This window comes from Passer domesticus, chromosome 7 (assembly GCF_036417665.1).
Source record: "Passer domesticus isolate bPasDom1 chromosome 7, bPasDom1.hap1, whole genome shotgun sequence".
Taxonomy (NCBI): domain Eukaryota; kingdom Metazoa; phylum Chordata; class Aves; order Passeriformes; family Passeridae; genus Passer; species Passer domesticus.
In genome coordinates, this window is record NC_087480.1 from 33,966,058 (window position 1) to 33,985,303 (window position 19,246).

Genomic DNA, 19,246 nt, shown 5'->3' on the forward strand with positions numbered 1-19,246 from the left:
ATGGAGAGGAGGGGACTCGCCAGGAGAGGGAGGGAGACTTGACAGGGGATGGGGAAATCTCAATAAGAGAGGGAGATCTTGATAGAAGGGGGGGTTCAATAGGAAAGAACTCGAATTTCAATATAGCAAATTTCAGCAAAATAAATCGGATGAGTTCAACCACTCAGGATCAATTTTTTTTTTGCAGGATCAATTTTGAACCTCTGACTTTCCTCAAAGTACGGGAAAGGAACGTGTTTGCAAGAATATTCTTGTTCATTATGGGTGTACAAATACTTAAATGTCTTTTAACAGAAGTTCAGAGGGGTTTCAATAGGAAATAGGGGGGGTTTCAATAGGAAATACGAGTTTCAATAGGAAAGAGAGGGGTTTCAAATAGGAAAGAGAGGGGTTTCAATAAGAAAGGGGGGGTTTCAATAGGAAAGAGGGGGGGTTTCAGTAGGAAAGAGGGGGGTTTCACTAGGAAATAGGGGGGTTTCAATAGGAAAGAGAGGGGTTTCAAGAGGAAAGGGGGGGTTTCAGTAGGAAAGAGGCGTCTCAGTAGGAGGGGAAGAGTCTTGCTAGAGGTGGGTTTTGATAGAGAGAGGGTCTCGGGAGGAGAGGAGTGCCCTCAAAAGGAGAGGTCTCAGCGGGGGCATCTCAGAGAGGGGATTTTTATAGGAGAGGGGTGTGGGCAGGAGCAGGGGCTCGCTAGCAGAGCCATTCATGTTTAGCTGGGGAAGGTGTTCCATGAAACATCTGCAGAAAACGGGTTTTGGGGCTGCTCCGTGGGATTTACACACTTCATACCCCAACCAGGCTTTGGAAATGCTGCAAACCACAGACACAGCCCCGAGGAGCTGAAATTCCCGGTGTTTTGCCGCATTTCCCCAAGGCCCCGGGGGCTTGCAGGGGTGGGGACCCTCCATAAGGTGTCCTGGGAGAGGCTGGCAGGCAGGAAAAGCCCCGGGATCTGCTGGAACAGATGCTTCTGTGCCGTAATAAAAGGTTAAATATTTTAATAAGCATTAGCCACATGTTGAAGGTAAAACGAGCTGCTTGCTTTCATTCTCCCCCCGCCGCCCCGGCTTTTTTTTTTTTTTTTTTTTTTGTATGCAAATGAACTGGAAGCTTATTAACGAGATGAGAGGCTGGAGCCTAATTAGCAGCAGGACAAGGGAGCTGTGCTGGAGCTGAGTCAGCGAGTGCGAGAATCGCTGGCGCTGTCACCGCTGCCAAACTGCCCCCAAAACCACGAGAATCGGACAAAACTGCCCCCAAAACCACGAGAATGGGGCAAAACCCGCCTGGTTTTGGGGGAGATCAGCTTCAGTTTGGGGTCCTGTGTGGACACGGCCCACCCCAAAGCCACCGTCCTGACTTTGTTCTCCGTGCCGGGCGCGTTGTAGATGGGATTTTTGCCGTGTTTTCCAGGCGTACACTGAATTTTCGGGGCAGTGGCACCAAGCCGGCGCGGAGCAGGGCTGAGCTATCTGTGGCAGGGGGCTGGGCTGATTTAGCTCCTGTGCAATTTGTTTTAGGGACTATTTGCTTCTGATTATCTCTCTTCCCTTTGCATTCTAAAGAATCATCTTCCCCACAAAACGCTGGGAAGAAAACAAAGGGAAAAAAAAAAAAAAAACCCAACACAACAAAAATCAGGGAAAACTTCTTTCTTTTCTTTTAAAATGATCTTCCTTTCCTCCCATCGTTTTTCCTGGCCCCTTTCTCTGCTCGGGGGGTTCCTGGGAGCAGAGGAAATCCCCAGCCCGGGGCAGCCGCTGAGCCCCTCTCCTAATTTGCACCTTCCGAAGGCGCGGGCAGCCGTGCGGCCCCAGCGCTCATTTGCATTTTTAATTACCTGGGCCCTCCCCGCGCCCCTCAGCTGCCCTGCCTGGGGTCAGCGATGGCTGCAGGCAACGGGATTGGGGCTGAACACAGGGGTTTGGTGGTCCAGAGAGTGGGAGAGCTGGTAAGACAGTGATGACATTCATTTCGAAAATTTCTTTTCCTCTTTTTTTTTTTTTTTTTTTTTTTTAAATATATTTTTCCTTCAGCTCGGTCCAGCCTTGCCTTTGTGCCATCCATCTGCCCCCTCCTCTGGGTTTTATCCTCTCCCATCCTCGAGCCCCCCCCACACCGCTGCGTTCCCTCTTGCCACGCAACCCCCGGCGCTGCCAGCACACACAGAGATGCCACAATTCCCCCGTAAAGCGATTAAAACTCTACCTCATTAGCAATAATTAAAAGGTGCAGCGCACATTCTCAATAGCTCATGCCCGGGGGCCAGGATATTTTGTTTCTACTATTCTATTCTATTCTATTCTATTCTATTCTATTCTATTCTATTCTATTCTATTCTATTCTATTCTATTCTATTCTATTCCATTCCATTCCATTCCATTCCATTTTATTCTATTCTATTCATATCTATTCCATTCATTTATATTCCATTCATTTCTATTCTATTCATTTCTATTCATTTCTATTCATTTCCATTCAAATGTTATTATTTTGGTTTGGGTTTATTTTAATTTAAATTTATCTTATATTCATTTTATTTTACCTGTATTTTTTTTGTCTCATATTATCTTTTTATTCTTTTCTTTTACTGCGTTGTAATTTTACTTAATTTCATTCTATTTTATTACATTTTTAAAATTGAATTTTATTTTTTTAGGCCCTCCAGCCCGTCCCCACGGTGCTGGCACAGGAGGGACGTGGGGACAGCCACCCACCCCGAGCAGGGCAGGGCGGGCTGCCTGCATCCGAGGCACAATAAAATATTTTACTACAAAGCAGAATTACTCCAAAGACTGATGGGCTGACTTGTGAGACCCACTCACATTTATGGAGGTCGTAAGTTATAGACTCCCGGTGAACTGGAGGAAAACATAACCCTGCCTTTTTATAGGGGAAACTTCTGCCGTATATTAAATTCTCCTGCCGGGAGACGGGGCTTTACTGCGAACTGTAACTTTAACACCTCCCAGCCCCTGGCTCAGGAGGGAAGGATTATTAATAACGTGGGTGTGGGTCGCCAGCCCGGGCTGTTTGCCACCAAAGCACCGCTGTCTGCTCACCAAAAAGCCTTTTGAAGCTTCTGCTGTGGGAATTGCAGGGGCTCGCTGCATGCCGTGCCTTTTCCCCTGTGATTTTTGGTCTGAAATATTGCAACGTGGAATGGGAAAGTGCAGGAGCTGCACCTCGGGGTTTGCTGAACTTGGGAAACAGAGGGTGAAAAATAAAATTAAAAAATCCTAGAGATCAGTGAGTGGCAGGGGGAGAAGGGATGCAGGGAGAGGGATGGAGATGGCGAGGAAGAACCAAATAATCCAGTTTGGCTTTTGTGGGTTCCCCTTTCATCCACGAGCGGCCAGCGAGGGGGAGCAGCGGGAGGAAGGCTCCGAGTGCCCTTTCCCACATCAGACCAGCCTGTTTTGGGCAGAGAGCGGCCAAAACCCTCCCTGCTCCCCAAAGGACGCGTGGCAGAACCCCAAAATCATCCCCGGGGCCATCCCGCAAGCGGGGCCCGGCGAGGCTTAACATTTCCCTGTTTGGAGCCGGGCTGAGCCGGGAACAGCTGGGAGCAGGCTGATATTTAAACTGGAATTAGGAGAGGGAGATAATTCCCGGGGCGGGCAGCTCGGGGGGCTCTGCCGGAGAGTGATACACTTAATTTGCAGCCGGAGCTGGAGGCTGGCCCGGCCTGATACTGCCGTGTTATTTAGAAGAGAAAGGTCAGGCTGGAGATGGAATAATCATTGACAAGAAATCCATGGGGGAGCGGGGCGGCAGCTCCAGCATCCCCGCGCTGCCTTCCCGGGGGATTCATCCCGGGGGATTCATCCCGGGGTGCCCGAGGTGTTTTTATTGGCACAGAATCACGGCCACCCCATTTCATTTCAAATCTCTGCGGACAAGGCAGAGCTGTCCTGGTTTTCATCCTATGCACGGTCTCTTTCTAAAATGATGAATTATGTTTAAATTTAAAATTATTTCTTTTTCTTCCCAGAAATGTTTTCAGTATTTTTTTCAGTGTTTTTTTTAAATAACCCCCCCCACCCCAGGAAAACAAGAGAGGCTATCAAGCCTTCCTCTGCTCCCCATCCCTGCCCTAGACCTTGGTGTGATAAAGAAAATCCCATTTCCAGCTTGTTTTGGAAAGCAGTGCACTTAACAAGTCCAAAAAAGCAGATTTTTTTTGTTTTGTTTTGTTTTGTTTTGTTTGGATGTGGTTTTTGGTTTTTTGGGGGGGCTTTTTTTTTTTTCCCCTTTGGTTTGATGTGATTTGGTTTGGTTTAGTTTGGTTTTTTTTGGCAAGTCCATGTGTCCAGGAGAACTCGCCTCCTTATGCCCAGGGAAACTGAGGCACAGGGGGCAGGCACCAGGGATGCAGCGCCTCAGGCAGAATCCCAAATCACATCCCTCTGGCTCACACCACCCCAGCATCAGGGTATTTACTGCCTTTGTTCACCCCCACCTCTGCACCCCAAACCCTTCCTGCACCTCCTGGGGAAACCCCCAGGGTATCTTGTTTTCTTCTTTTTCCTCCCCAAAAAATACACCAGGTTTGGTTTCAGGGTTTTGGTTTTTTTTGATTTTTTTTTTTTTTGCAACAAAAGAAACTATTTATTTGGAATATGCATTACCAGTACAAATCAGGAAACTGTAAAACCTACACCTTGTTAGTATCGTCATAGAACATAAAAGTTTCAATTGGGATCAGAAAGACAGAGGCCTTTTTTTTCTTTACAGAAGCAAAAAAGTTTCAAAACCAGGTTGGAACAGAGAGTCTTTTTTTTTTTCCCTTTTTTTCTTTAAGGAGTTTTATTTTTTTTTAATTTTTTTTTCTTTTTAATATTTGGAATCCATTAGGAAGAGAAACAAAAAAGATGGGGAGAAAAAAAAATAGAAAAGAAAAAGCAACTCCGAAGTGGATCACCTTTACAAGGGACAAGAAAGGGCTTTGCAAGAACAAAAAAAGCAAACTGACAAAACCAACCCCCCAGGCAATGTCTGATTTACATCCTCTTAATAATAATAAAATAATAATAATATAAAGGTGTACGAAAACAAAAGGTCTCCAGGAAACTTTGGGATTTAAAGGAACACCCCAAACCCTAAACTGGGCAGTGATGTGAAAAGCTCAGGGGTTTTGTTTTGGGAGGAGGTTTTAGGAGAAAACTGAAGCGATGCCAACCAGCACCTTCCTCAGGGCTTCCCCTTGAACCAACTCTGCAGCCTCTGGGATTTGGGGCTGGATTTGGGACATTGGGGCTGGATTTGGGACATTGTGGCCACGTGCCACCCCTGTCCCAGCTCAGCTGCTGCAGCCAGGGCTCTGAGCCCTCACCTCCAGCAAGGTCCAGGCAAGGTGAGGCTGGAACGTTCCTTACCCTGAATCCCTGGGTTTGGGGACACGGGGATTCAGGGAGGAGAACGAACCATCCACACGTTCTGGGAAGGATTCCTGCCCTTTCCTCACTTCCAGGCAGCTCAGCAACACCCCCAGAGAGAAGACCCATAGGAGCTCAGGGCTTGATCCCCCCCCACCTCCCCCCCAAAACCCCTGGGAATTCCATCCCTTTCAGAGGTGACATCCCACTGCTCAGCCCCAGAGCAGCCACACCAGGAGCTCCTGGAGCTGGGATCTGACAGCAACGGGGAGAAATGCCTCCCCCAAAAACACCACCAGCACTTTTCACATCACTCTGGTCACAAAAGCGCAGGGGAGGTGGCAAGGCCATAGTCTCAGACAGGTCAAAATAAACTCAGCATCATCATCATCATCATCATCATCAAAGCCCCCTCCCCCCCATCCCAAACAAGGCAAAAATTAAAAAAAAAACCCCAACAAAAAAGGTTCATTTCTGGGTCTCAACGTTAAGAAACATAAAGTGTTAGACTGTACCTATTAATGCTCACTATTCCAACCATTTTTTTCTTTTTAAAGTTTTACAAAATGAATTACCGTCACTTTTTAAACATTGTGTAAGAAGAAATGAGTGTGCACAACTCTACACTTTTCTAGCATTCTTGAACTAATTCACAAATGCGAGAAAATGGAAAAAAAAACCAAACCATGGGAAAAAACAAACAAACAAAAGAAAGGAGGATGAATGTAGGTAGTTTGATGTTATAAACTATACAGGAATGAAGCGCTTGTTGCCACAGAAAGAACAGGGGTGGGACCTTCCCCCTGTTCCATTTTGCGTGCTAAGAGGGTCATTTTTTATTCTTTTATTATAAACACTATTAAATTCCGGCTGCGTTTTTGGTTTTTTTTTTCTCCTTTATCTGAATATACAAGAACATTCATTATCAAATGTTCGTTATCATCAATACTACAAAGAACGAGACACAAATCGCAAGAAACAATGGAAAATGTTAATAAAGCTGAAAGAATCGTCGAGTTTTTTTTTGTGATTTTTTTTTTCATTTTTATTTTTTTTGAGTTTCTGCAGGTTTTTTTTTTGTTTGTGTTTTTTTTGTGTTTTTTTTTTTTGTTTTGTTTTGTTTTTTTTTTGGTATCGAAGTCAGGTTTTTCTGGGCAGAAAAGAGAAATAATAATAAAAAAAAAAAAAAAGAAGAAAAAAAACCCCACAACACTCAGGGCTGGAGCAGGGGAGGAGAATGGGGAGGAGAAACAAAACTCAAAAATTAAAAAAAAAAAGAAAAAGCAAAGAAAAAGGCAAGCAAGCAGCTATGCCAACACAAACTGGAGGGACCAACTGGGGAACCCAGGAGGGGATTTGCAAAGTACCGTGGAGGAGCGAGGGGCAGCCCACAGGGCAGGGGGCACAGGGCAGGGGGCAGCCCCAGCGCGGGCTGGCTCCAGCAGGAGAGGCCTGAGCCAGTCCTGTGTCCCTGGAACGCCCTGCCAGAACAGGTTTGTGTAAAATTAGCTGGAAGTGGACAAAGGCAGCGCTGAGGGAGGCCACGGGAAGACGAGGAGGAAAGTGGGAAGGCGCAGAGCTGGGGAAGGTGGGCGGCACCTCCTGACTGTCCTTGCAGGAAAACAACCTTCTCCATGCTCTGAGCACACAGCTGGGAGGCAGCCCTGGGCCCCTCAAGTGACATCCTGCTCTGCCACAGGGTCCCCACTCCTGGCACGGATGCCAAAGGAGCAGAAGTGTCACTGCTGGACACACGACACCCCTGTGCTGCAAGGTGACAGCGTGCTGGGGCTGCAGCCACACCACCACTGTGCCCTGCAGGCCAGGGACTGTTATTTTTTCCAGCAGAAGGGTGGAAGTATTTTTGGCAGAGCTCTGATTTTAAATGGTTTCTGTTTAATGCTGCTCCACGCTGGCACTTCCCACCTTGAGACCAGCACAAGCAGGGTGGGCACGGACATTCAACAGCGTGAGGTGTTGATCCCAGGGGATCCTGGGATCCATCACGAGGTGCCAGACATCCTGCACCCACACCAGTCCCCAGCACACCCAGGGTCTTGATGCAGGCTGGCTCAGCCTCCTCGTGCCCACTGAAGGAACCGATGGCCAGAAGTCCCACCCTGGCACGAAGCTCAGCCCGCTGCCCAGGGAAACTGGTGCTGCCTCTTCCTGCTCTTCCACGAAAGCCACATCCTCTCAGCACCAGCCTGAAGGGGCAGGATGAAGCCTTGCTTGCCAGCCATCACTGCTTGTCCTAACAGTGGGCCAGAAAAGCTGGGCACAAAGCCCCGTGAGTCCTTCCATGGCCACTGCCCAGGTAACTCCTGGGGTCACACCAGCAGCTCCAGCACAGAGACATCCCCCAGTGGGGCAGCCACAGAGCAAACCTGTGGTGTGAAGAGCTACCAAAAGCACCCGAAACACTCGCCCCAGCACTTCCAGCCCCTGGCATTCTGCTGCCCATCCCTCACCGCTGGCTTGGCAGGGCTTTGGGAACAGGGGGTGGCACAAACCTCTGTGGGTCCTGCCTGAACTGGAAAACCCATCTGCCCCTGGAAAAGGAGCCAACACCCCGTGGCACTGCCCTCAGCATGAGAACTGCAGCACCAGGATCTCCAGGTGCTGTGTCCCAGCAGCCTGACCCCACACAGCTCCAGGGACGTGTTAGCAGCGACGGCCATTTCTCACCTGCCTCTGCCTCCCTTCCTTCCCTCCTCTTCTCCCCTCCAGCAACAGGCAGGCAGGACAGCAGGGTTCCACAGCTCATCCAGATCACAGCAGGCAGCAGCAGGGATGCTTGGCCGGGTAGGGCTGGCACTGGGAAGTTTCCCCAGGGCTGGCAATGGGAACGGTACCTTTTGGAAGCGAGGGGGAGCACGCTGCCTCCTTCCACGTGCACGGGGGCTGTGCCACCTGCCCTGTCCCTGCAGCAGCCGAGGGACAGCTCACCGGGGCAGGGCTGAGTGAGGGAGGCTGTGGAGATGAGGCAGGAGCAGATTCCCTACGGTGGCAATTCCCTACGGAGAGGTAGCGTGAAAGGAAGGGGGGCAGGGGCTGCCTGCTAGCGAGGGAGCGAGACGTGACTGAGGTACATTTGTAGCTCCTCAGAAAGACACCCAGCATGAGGCTGTACGTTGCTCTGGGCTTGGTTTGTGTGGTGGTGGATTTTTGCTTTTCCTCCTTAAAATCCTTCTACCTTGGGGGGGAAGCGGGGAGGGGAAGGGAGCGGTGTTGTGGCGGCGGCAGGGAGGGGGAGAGCGGCTTCTACCCAGAAAAGAAAGGGAAGAGAGTATAAAGAAGTGTCCAGATTGGCTGAAAAAAGCATCCCGACGAAGAGAAGAGAAGGAGTCTTCTTGTGTGTGCTGATTGGGTTCACCTCCAGTCTGACTGCTGCGGTGTTAGGAGAGGCCCCTCCTCTCCCGCCCCCGCCGGGGCCGGCTCAGCCAGGGATGCAATTTGCTGGGAGATCAGTTGGAGGTATCAGAGTGAACGCTGCCAGGGCCTTCTGTGGGGGAGGTCACCGACGATGGGGTAGTAGCGTCTTGCCACCCTCCATTAGCCTGAAGGAAGGGACACACACAGACATCAGTCACGCCATGGCAAGGCACAAGCAACCTGGCACCCATCCACCTCAGATGCGCCCCCTTCTCCCTCAGCTGGGACAGGTGTGGGAGGCAAAGATGTCCCCTCTGACTCCCCCGTCCCACCCCAGACCACAGGGCTCCACCAGGCTCCATCACAGGCAGAAACATTTCTGATGAAGACAGATTTTGACCAACTGCAAGCGCTCACGGAAACTCCATCCCAACCAGAGCCCCAAGCTCTGGTTTTTTGGGGTTTTTTAACCCCTGACTGTTTGGGGTTTTTTAACCCCTGATTATAGCTCTTCCTCATATGGAAGAAAGAAAATAGCAAACACTCCAGAACCAGCATCCTGAATGCTACCTGAACCCAAGTGCTGTGAATATGCAGAACAAGCAATGGATCCCGTGGAACTGCTGAGCTGTGCTGTGTCCCCCAGAAAAGCTCCACATCCCCTCCTCATCGAGGGAAACCGAGCCACAGCTCAACAGAGATGCCAACACTATATCCCATCTGAGGGTTCATGCAGCAAACCATGGCAGACAACTTGTTTTTTCTCCTAAAAACAGATGCAGAGCCAAATTCTCCAGGCGCTCCAGAGCTGAGTACCGGAGGGCCCCGGCTGCCGTGGGCAGGAGCCGGCAGCGCACAGAAGCTGCTCCTGTGCTGCTGCCATCCCCTTCAGAGAGGAGCAGATGTCGCACCCAACCTCCTCCGCTTGCTCTGACATTGATTCAGTGCTTGGCAAATTAATCCTGCCCAAGCAGTGCCCAGGCTCCAGTTGGCAGCAGTCGCTGTCCTGCTTTAGACACGCCCGGGCTGCTCTGCCCACCCCGGCTGCCTGTCCCACTGGTGCTGCATCATCCAGGGCTGGCCCTCCAGCTGGGACCCTGCACACCCCAGAGGGCTGAGGGCAGGGAAACTCCTCACCCCGGTGATACCTCAGGATTTAAGTGTTTCTGTTCTGTTTTGGTGTGCAGCTTTTAGCTTCATTTTAACTGTTACTGGGATCATTTCACAGGGTGGTGAAGACAAAACAATCCTGTTCTAGCTGGAGACCCAAGGAAAGCCTCTTCAAACTTCAGGCCCAAAGCATAAACAACGTGAGAAGAGGAGGGCAGGCAAGCAAGCAAGGAGGATGAAATGTCATCATTTGAAGCTATTAATTGGACAGTTAACTCCTAGATGCAAATGGACTAAAACTTATAAAAATGTGAGATCTTATGACCAAGCCCTCTATTGCTTCCACCTTGGAACCATCAGGGCAGAGCCACGGCTGTGGCCAGGGTGTGGCCTTTGAAGGCACTTCAATAAACATCCACTTGATTCCTCTTAACTCCATCTAGCCTCTGTTCCAGCTCCTTAAGGCATCTCTGAGGTGCTGCTGCCCAGCTCCTGCCTGCCTGAGAGGCTGCTGTGATGGGAGCAAAGAGCTGACAGGCAGGAGAACCCACATTCGAGGAGTCACGCCACCTCCCAAAGCAAACAAGACAAGAGGTGTGTGTGCACCCCTTGCTGTGCCCGTGTGCTCTTGCATACGTGCATAGCAGCAAGGGAAGCAGGAATCACAACCCCAGCTCGCTCACAGGTTGGCAAACCCCACCCTGCTCCACCTCGGGTGCAAATGTGACACCCGACGATGCACGAGCATCGCCAGCCCCGTGCACCCCATGCCCACTGCCCCCACCAGCTCCCACCCAGAGCCAGGCCCTGACCCCCCATCCCTGCGCTCCCCAAGAGGCAATATCCACCCTTACACATCTTGGACTGCTGCAAGAGGCAGCAATTACTGTAGATTATCAGCCCGACAATGACAGGCCGCGTAAAGAGAGACACAGAGCCAACTCCGCCGCCCCGAGACTGGCATATTCAAGTACACTTAGGACATTAATAGCAATTTACGTGCCATCAGTGAGAGAGAACCACAATAGCTGTGCTGGCAGCCTCTTATTACCAAGCCTGTTATTTGTTGGAGTTACAAGCTATAATCACAACAGAAACTTTCAAAACCCTTATCTTGCGTGACGCACCAAATCTATTTCAGAGCCGTAATTGCTATGTCACCGGAGAGTTTGCTGCTTAATGCACTCAGATGCCATTTAGTGTTTGCAGGGTCGTTACGGCGAGCAGGAGGGGGGAGAGCGGCGGGGATGGAGCAGGGCTCTGGCCCTATTGTGCTCAACTATTTATAGAGAGGCTTTTGCCTGCCAGCCACAGGAGCAATCGAGCGGCGGCTTCGCGTTCCGCACCCAAAATCCTTGGAAGGTGCTGCAGAATGGGAATGAGCCTTCCTGTGCTTCAGGAGTTTGTGTGGCTGAACACAAGCGTGGTGGCATCCAGTGGGTAGTCAAGGGGATGCTGGGGAGAAGCCAGTGTGGCCTGGGAAGGCTGTGATAGAAAGGAGGACCCAAGGTTGGCTGTGACATCTTGACACCATCCTTTGGTAAGGAAAAGTCCTCCCTGAGGAGGCTGCATCCTTCCCCAGGCAGAGGGCATGCAGGCACCATCCCCACTCATCCTGGAGGTCACTCCATTGCTGCACGGACCAAGCCACATGCGGGATTCACCCAGTTCCACCCAGACAGCTCTACTTCTTCCAAGCAAGGAGATCCCCTGGGGTTTGACTGCAGTAAATCAGTTCGGATCACCCTCAAAGACAAGGGAGTCTTTTGAGGAGGCCACTGCTCCTTGCAGAGCCCCTGCACGTGGCTGTGACTTCTTCAGGAGGGGCAGATGCCAAAGACAGAGCAGTGGTCTCCAGACACCTCTTCAGACGTCACCTTCTGGTGCCAAAGCACAGGCAAAGCCTTGGTGACTGTCCAAATATGAAGCCCCAGTGGAAGACTGCTGAAGCAACTGGTTTTGATACCCAATTCCACAGGTCTCAGCATTTCTGTCACCTCCAGCAAGTCTAGCTGGCTCCCTGCCCGGGCCTCCTACGTGGGAGATGACTTTCTGCCAGTTTTTAAAGACTCCTCCTGCTTAGCACAGAGGCTGTCTCAGCACCCCACCTCCTGTGACCAAATCCTTGTCCCACCAACAATGGCACAGGGTGTCAGGTCAGCTTCCAAAGACACCAGTTACCAGCCAGTCTGGCAGAGCAGCCTCAGTGCTCTTTCAGACCTCTGAGCTTTTCAGAGCTTCTACCAGGGCCTCCTTACAATATGCACTGAAGGTCCTATCACACACAAGAGAATCCATCCTGGTCAGGACATCCCTTCCCCAGGCATCCCTGGCTATCAGAACACACCTGATGGATGGAGCCTGTGCACTGAAACCCTGCCACACCAACTTCCATACCCCAGCTGGTGGTCAGGACCATGAACCAAAACTTGACCATGATGGTGAACTGCAGCTGGCTGAGGAACAGAGCAACAACTTTCTTCCCCAAGGCTCAACTTTTTAGAACCAAAGATCTCAGGTCAAGTAAGCAGGTCTCAGCTTCTTCCTGTACCAATCCTTGCTGACAAGAGTGGACCCAAAACTCCCTGTCACACCCTGTCACTGGCCACCACCATCCAGGTCACACACACGCTGCTCTGTGAACAGGCACAGGTCTGCACAATTTTAAATCAAAACCTTCACTCTCTGATGAACTTTAAGAACAGCTCATCATTTTACACATTTAAATTGTCTGTAAATTAAATTAAGTCCAAACCCAAATTTCTGAAAAGGCTTTAAGATTACTATAGTTCACTCATTCATTAGCATAAGGGGGAAGTAGAACACTTGGTGGATTTACAGCCATAGGGCAGCGGCAGGAAAGGTGATGTTTTGGGGTAGGACCCTCCAGAGGACTGTGGCAATAAACATCCAACTTCTACAGAACCCAACAGAACTGGGCTTTCTAAATGTTTTGAAATCCCTGGTCTTGGGGGACTTCCTGGATACACATGTGGACCCCCATGAACAAACACTGTCCAGTCATCCCAGACATTTAACAACTCTCACCTCATGGTGCAAAACCCTACAGCCTCAAAGTCTGCCAAAAGGGGTGGCTCGCACCCCAAACCTCCTGAAAGGAGGGGAGGTCCCTGCTTCTTCTCAGTGTGACCCAAGGCTGGGTATCCACAGGACAGCTCCTCTCCACCACCCTTCTGCTGTCCCCATGCCTTGCTGGGATGGGTGCTGGGAAGGAAAGCCTCTGTTCTCCTGTGCCTCAGCTGTGGGTCACAGCCTGGCCACGGCTGGGACACTGCCCATTATCCTGCTAACGATGCAGAACCGACTCCAGCCCTTCCTGCCCTGCGGAGCAGCCTGTCAGCCACAGCAGCAGAGCCTCGCAGGGAACCGGGCTGTGGGTAGATCCCTCTTCTCAGCTGTCACGACTTACACGCACTTAAAAATTCATCCTCCATCAAGGAAAGCAAACCCCGAGCGCTGTCTCTCCTGCCAAGGTTTCCAGCAGTGGAGCTGGGCAACCTGCCGCTGACTTCCCGGTGCTGACGGGCTCCAGGGATGACTTAACCTCAGCCCCGTGCAGACATCATTGTGACAGGGCTCTTGACTAGGTTTCGGCTCATCTCCTTCCAGCAGCTCACGGGGACGCTCGGGTGATGTGGGGACGGCAGCTTTCAGTGTCACAATCAGCTCTGCTCTGCATTCCGCCCCTCCTCGGCATGGAAGGGATCAGGGAAAGGCAGGGAAGCCCTGCCTGTTGGAGACAGTCACCCTGCCTGCACCGAGGAGTTCCCCAGCACCAATGCTTCCAAAAGGGCAGCCACACCTCAGGGTGGACAAACTGGCATCTATCAAGGGACCTCAATGGATGGGAGGACATTAAGTGACAATCAGGCTGGAGCACACTGGCTGGGATACAGGGGGAGCAAACAGGCAATCCAGAAGGTGCTTCCTAAACTGTCTGCTCAGCCCTGCCTCATTCCCCATGCCTACCACAGCTTTGTGGGGAAGTGAGGAGTCACCCACATGGTGCAGTCCCTTTGCCAACCTGCCCCTTTCTTGACAACATCTAAAATGGGTCAGTTTGGGCTCCTGCCCTCCCTGAAAACCAGCTTGAGAAGACATGGGATGCCAAACATGCCAGGTCCCTGTTTGGGATGCACAGAGGGAACCACCAAGCCCCTGCCACTCTCAGTTCACCAATTCTCATTGCTACTCATGGGAATATTGGTTCTCCCACAGAGAGCCACAGCCAGAAACACCAGCCCAGCTCTCCTCATCCTATTCAGCTTTTGAGTTTTCGCTCTCTCCTTCTCTTCCCAGTCACCCCCTCCCTGCCTCATAATCCCCACCAGCAACTCTCCCCCCCAAATTTTGGCTTAACCCAGCCCACTGTTATTTTCCAAGCCAACTGCAACTGTAATCAGCTCAGCCTCCTTCCTTGGGGGTATTTTAATTTATACAAAAGTATCATCTCTTATCATGATCAGCCTGCGATTCATTTACTCTCCAAGTATTAAAAAGCCAGAAAGGGAATAAATTCAGCACACGGAGAAATTAATGCGGAACGATAGGCTCTTTCATGTGGCATTTCCAAGTGCCGTTTTTGCAAGGGGCTTATGTAATGAGACATAATTATCTGCACATGTTCAATTACATTACTTCACAAATCCTCCCTGCCTCTGCCTCCTGACGTCAAGCCGCCCACCAAGCCCCAGTGCCTGCAGGAGAGGGGAGCAGAGCCCCCCGTCCCAGGACTCTCCTCTCCCTGTGCCCTCTCTGCATGCTGGTGGTGGCCGTCCTGCCAGATGGTCACACGCCAGGTGACAAATGGCCCTGTGGACTGGGGAGTGATGGGACTGGCTGGTGATGGCACCGTGCAGGGGTTCGGCTGCAGGACCACCATCCCACCCAGAGGATCATCACCTTTCTGACCAGCTCAAGACCACCCTGTCTCACCCATCAGCGTCCCCATGTCCAGGGCCAGCTGCCTCCTCTCTGTGCCACCCCAGAAACCACTGCCACCACCCAGTCAACGCTCACAGCCTCCTTTTCCAGGCTGCCCTCCTCTCCCAGCTTGCTGTCACTGCTGCTGAGATGGTGGACGATTGATCTGAGAAATGAAGTTGGATTGCTGTCCCGAATCTACACTGGGTTCTCCTTGTGTGTGTCTGATCGATTTCCCCCTGTGCGACACAGCTTGTCGCTACGAATTTTCATGCTAGTCAGAACCCGCCAGCGCACCCAAGAACAAGGAGAAGATGCTCCAGAGACTGCCCTCCCCCTCTCATCCTCCCCCAGCCCGCTTGGGCGAGGTTTTCTTGGGTTGACGTTGGTTGGCTTTGTGGGTATTTTTCCTCCTTTTATTCGCAACCGCCATCGCCGCCAACCCCGCCTCGCCGCCGCGCTCTCGGGCCCTGGCCAGGGATGGGTTATTTTTAACCACCCGGGATGGTGCCACCAGGATGGAGCTGGGGCGTTTGCGGTGACAGTCCCCACCATGGTTACGGGAGGTGTCACCTGTTTAGCAGCTCCTCTGGGCCGAGCGCGCGTGGCCGCAGGTGCCGGGCGAACGCTGATGGGCTGTGACAGTCCGAGACGCCAGCTGCCTGCGCGCAGCCTGCCCCGGCTTTGCCACTTTTGTTGTGGGCAAAGCTCCGCCGCTGGCGTGACCGATACTGAGGCAATAAACTAGGTGACCGTAAAAGCAAAGACAAGTCCTACTAAGTGGCATTCTGAGCCCTATGGCTTTGAAATAATTGGTAGTGAGAGAAGAGAAATGAAAAAAAAACCCAACCCAAAAGACCAGAACAACCCAAGCCTGTTTTTTTTCCTTACACTGATGCCCTGCGGACTATACATCTGACTTGCCGCGAGTCCGTCACTGTATCCTCCTGTCTGGCTGATAACATGGCGAAGGGTATCCACCTAAACAGACCAACAACAACAAAGACACAAATTAGAGGGAAGGAAAGGTTAGTGGCCAAAGCTGCTTCCGTTCATCTTTGGCAAGATAAAAGCAAACAAACAGGAATAACAACGATCACGGTCATCATCGTAATAAAAATGAAGGTGTACATTCGAAGAGGGACCAGAGAGCCGCAGTTGGTCTTGTGGAGAGAAATGAGCCAGAGGACCTCTCCTGCCTCCCTCACCATCCCCTGCCCGCCCCAGCAGCCCTGTGACACTCTCCTTGGTCCCATGTCCTTTGACAAAAAGCGTGGGGAGGGAGAACAGCATGACCAGTGTGGGGTGGCATCTCCTGGAGCACATCGCTGCAGCCATCTCCACCACCGTGCTCAAGGACCCACCTTCCTACCCCTACCCCTTCCACCCCTGACCCCAAGCACTGCTCACGGCAGCAGAAGGAGATCTTTGGAGCTGCCTGAGCGCCTCCACTGTGGAGGGCCCAGAAAGGAAATATACCTACCATGGCAAAGGCACCAGCAGCTCTCCTCTGGGTGCCCCGTTCCTCTCCCTCACACCCCCAGCCTGGCCCCAGCAGTGGCACATGTGGTGAGCACGTCTCACCGCCCATGGATGATGGCTGCTCCACGTCCAGCCCCACAGGGGAGCAGCCTCAGCTTTAGAGAGTTCTCCTTGCCCAATGCAGAAGTGTCAGAGTGGCTGTCGTCTCTCAGCACAGAACAGAGCCTTAGATGCCAGAGAGGGGACTCGTGGCACATCTGGACATCGGAAGGGAGGTGCGGGATCTGAATGAGATCCTGGCTATTTTAAATTCTTTCTTTTTGCCCCAAGAATGGGTTGATGTTTCAGCACTGCTGCTCAAAGCTCCCTTGCTCTCTCCTCCTGGTATGTACAGGGGTGGTGTGAGTGCTTGTGCTTTGGGGAGGTGGGGAAATGGTCAAGGGTGGCTTTTAATTATAAAAAAATAAATTTAAAAAATTATCTACATATTTGAACATTTATTGCCTTTCAGCAGACACCTAGTTTGGCATCAAAGGAGTAAGTGGAAGTCTTGGAAAACGAGACACCAGTCCAAACATCTGGCCCATTCCCTTGGACGAATAAAGCAAGCAGAACCTAAACCTGAGCTGCTTTTGTTTGGTTTTGTGCCTACTCTTCTACACCTTCTCTCCTCCTAGTACGACTATCAAGCCAGAGCCAAATGCATTCACAAAGTGTGGGCAAGTCTCCTCAAGACCATGGTTGTTGGTTTGGTTGGGTGTTTGGTTTTGGTTTCTTTTGGATTGTTTTTTGGTTTGGTTTTTTTTGTTTTTTCTTTTGGTGGTTGTTCCTGTTGCCTTTTTTTTTTTTTTGGTTGGTTGGTTGGTTTTTTGGTTTGGTTTGCCTTTTTTTTAAAGTGTTGGTTGGTTGATTTGTGCTGGTTGAGATTTGCTCTTTTCAGACGGGAGGGAGAAGTGCCAATACAATCAAAGGCTCCTCCAACACTAATGCATTCACTGGCAGTACATCGGATGGGTCCCTACCTGTGACTGCACGTTGGCTCCAACCTGGGCCCCTTGGTAAGAATCCCCATTGAGAGACTGCACGCTCATGAACAAATCTCCAGAGTTTGACATGTTAAAAGAACTGGAAGAACCTGGAAAGGAAAGAGTGAGGCACCTGAATCACAGAAAGGAAAAAGATCCACCCCATGACTCTCAGCCAAGAGGAAGGAACAACATGCAAAGCAACCACAAAAACAAAAACACACAGTCAGGTTAGTAGAATGAAGAACAGAGCAAGCAAAAAAAAAAGGATGCACTCTTGAGGTTATTCAAAGCCACATGTTGTTACAGCTCAATGCCAAGAACATTCTTCAACAGCTCCTCAGCTGGAGGAAGGATTCTTCATGCTTTTGACTGAGATAAACAAAACACAGCCTGGAGGACTCAGACAGCATCAGAATCCTTCAAATAGCTCTGAAAGACCTCAGTTGTTGGGGGTGTCCACCCAGCAGACCGCACTGGAGACCAGAATTACCCAGACAAGCCCTGTATTATCAAGAGCAGAAGCCTTTGCAGCAGGTGAACCAAGCCCATGCTGAGAAGCTCAGGGTGGGTAATTCTAGCCCGTACTGCTCCCTGCAGGGTGAGACACCCAGAGCCCATCCAGCCCCACGGCTGGAGCTTTGGCTGAGCCACGTGGGACTTGCCTTCCAGGAACCCATCACTGGTGGGAACTGCAGAGCACCAGGAGCAAAGGCTCACAAAAATATGAAGGCACCTGGGTTAGACTCCCAGTGCCCATCACGCTGGCAAAAGTTTTTCATTGTGATGGCCCGTGAGAGAACACAAGGGTGTCACAGCCCTCCTGGGCCAGCTGCCCCAGAGGAACAAGCTTTGTAAGCAAATTCCCCACTGCATGCACCAGTCGTCGGTGTTACACTAAAAAATTGTAACAGTGAAGACAACTGGGTGGGATCAGGAGAAAAAACATCACAAATGAAAAGAAAATATAAATCCCGCCTCTGCAAAAACAAAAGTTTTATGCCTCCAGCTTTGAGAGATATCTGAGCACCTCCTCAACCACTTAACAGAAGAAACAAACCCATCATGTAACTGTAAGGCAGGGAAGGCAGCAAGGGGGTTAAAAATAAATAAAAAGGTTTTATGGGATTACTTCAGAATTTATCGTGCAGATCAGCGCGTTAAGTGTGAGACAGCTCAACGTGCAAGGTTTAGTTATACATGACGTTAGCCTTGGAAAGGAGAGACTTCAGGGGCCCAGGTCAGCTATGCTTTCAGCTCCAGTCCCAAATATACTCTCATCATCTACACTGCCATTTCCAGCTTGGAAGACTGGCAACCACAGTCCTGGTGGAATTGCCCAACTATGGCTCTGAGAAATGCTTGGCAATCCCCCTCCCTTTTCTGGACAGGGAAGAAACAGGGACAGACAGATCCCAGCTGCACCCTGGAGGTGGACCAGGAAGGCTCCTCTGAAGGAAGCCACCTCTGACAGAGGTCAGGGAGCAGGTGGGAGGTCTGTGCTGGAGACTTCATGTTCACTACATTCTCTGCTGCTCTCTTAGTGACCAGCTCTTTTGTCAGGGGCTGGCAGTTCTCAGAATCCAAGGAGAGCACAAACATCACTGCTAGATACAACACCCAAGACAGTCAAAAGACTCATCTTGAGCACACTGAGTCTTGGATCAGGACCCTCCCACTGGTGCTCTGTGAAGCCAGGAATAGCTCATTGTCTGTGCTCACTGTCAACCTGCCCAGCCTGTTCCAGAGAGCAATCCCACAGCGCTGCGTAAAATACCCGGGACTGGTCAGGAGGCAGCTGTAACCATCACCTCCTCTGCTCAGCTGGCAAAGGGCTCCTGTCACTTCCCGACCTCTCAGGTTACTTGCTATTTTGAAGGCAAAAACCTAGAGAAATGAGCTGGCAGACTGGGGCCAGCCCACCCTGACAGT

General features: G+C 50.9%; 1 protein-coding gene across 2 annotated transcripts in view; it reads right to left on the reverse strand.

Moving 5' to 3' along the window:
* Positions 1 to 5,135: 5,135 nt before the first annotated feature.
* Positions 5,136 to 19,246, reverse strand: part of PBX1 (PBX homeobox 1) — a 129,080-nt gene continuing 114,969 nt past the window's right edge. The window contains exons 7-9 of one of the 2 annotated variants that reach the window (XM_064427597.1): positions 17,312 to 17,424; positions 15,699 to 15,788; positions 5,136 to 8,938 (exon numbers count right to left, since the gene is read on the reverse strand). In XM_064427597.1, the coding sequence (XP_064283667.1) occupies positions 8,846 to 8,938; positions 15,699 to 15,788; positions 17,312 to 17,424 (296 nt within the window). In that variant the 3' untranslated portion in view covers positions 5,136 to 8,845. The remainder of the gene's footprint in view (positions 8,939 to 15,698; positions 15,789 to 17,311; positions 17,425 to 19,246) is intronic. The other variant, XM_064427598.1, reaches the window with a different exon arrangement.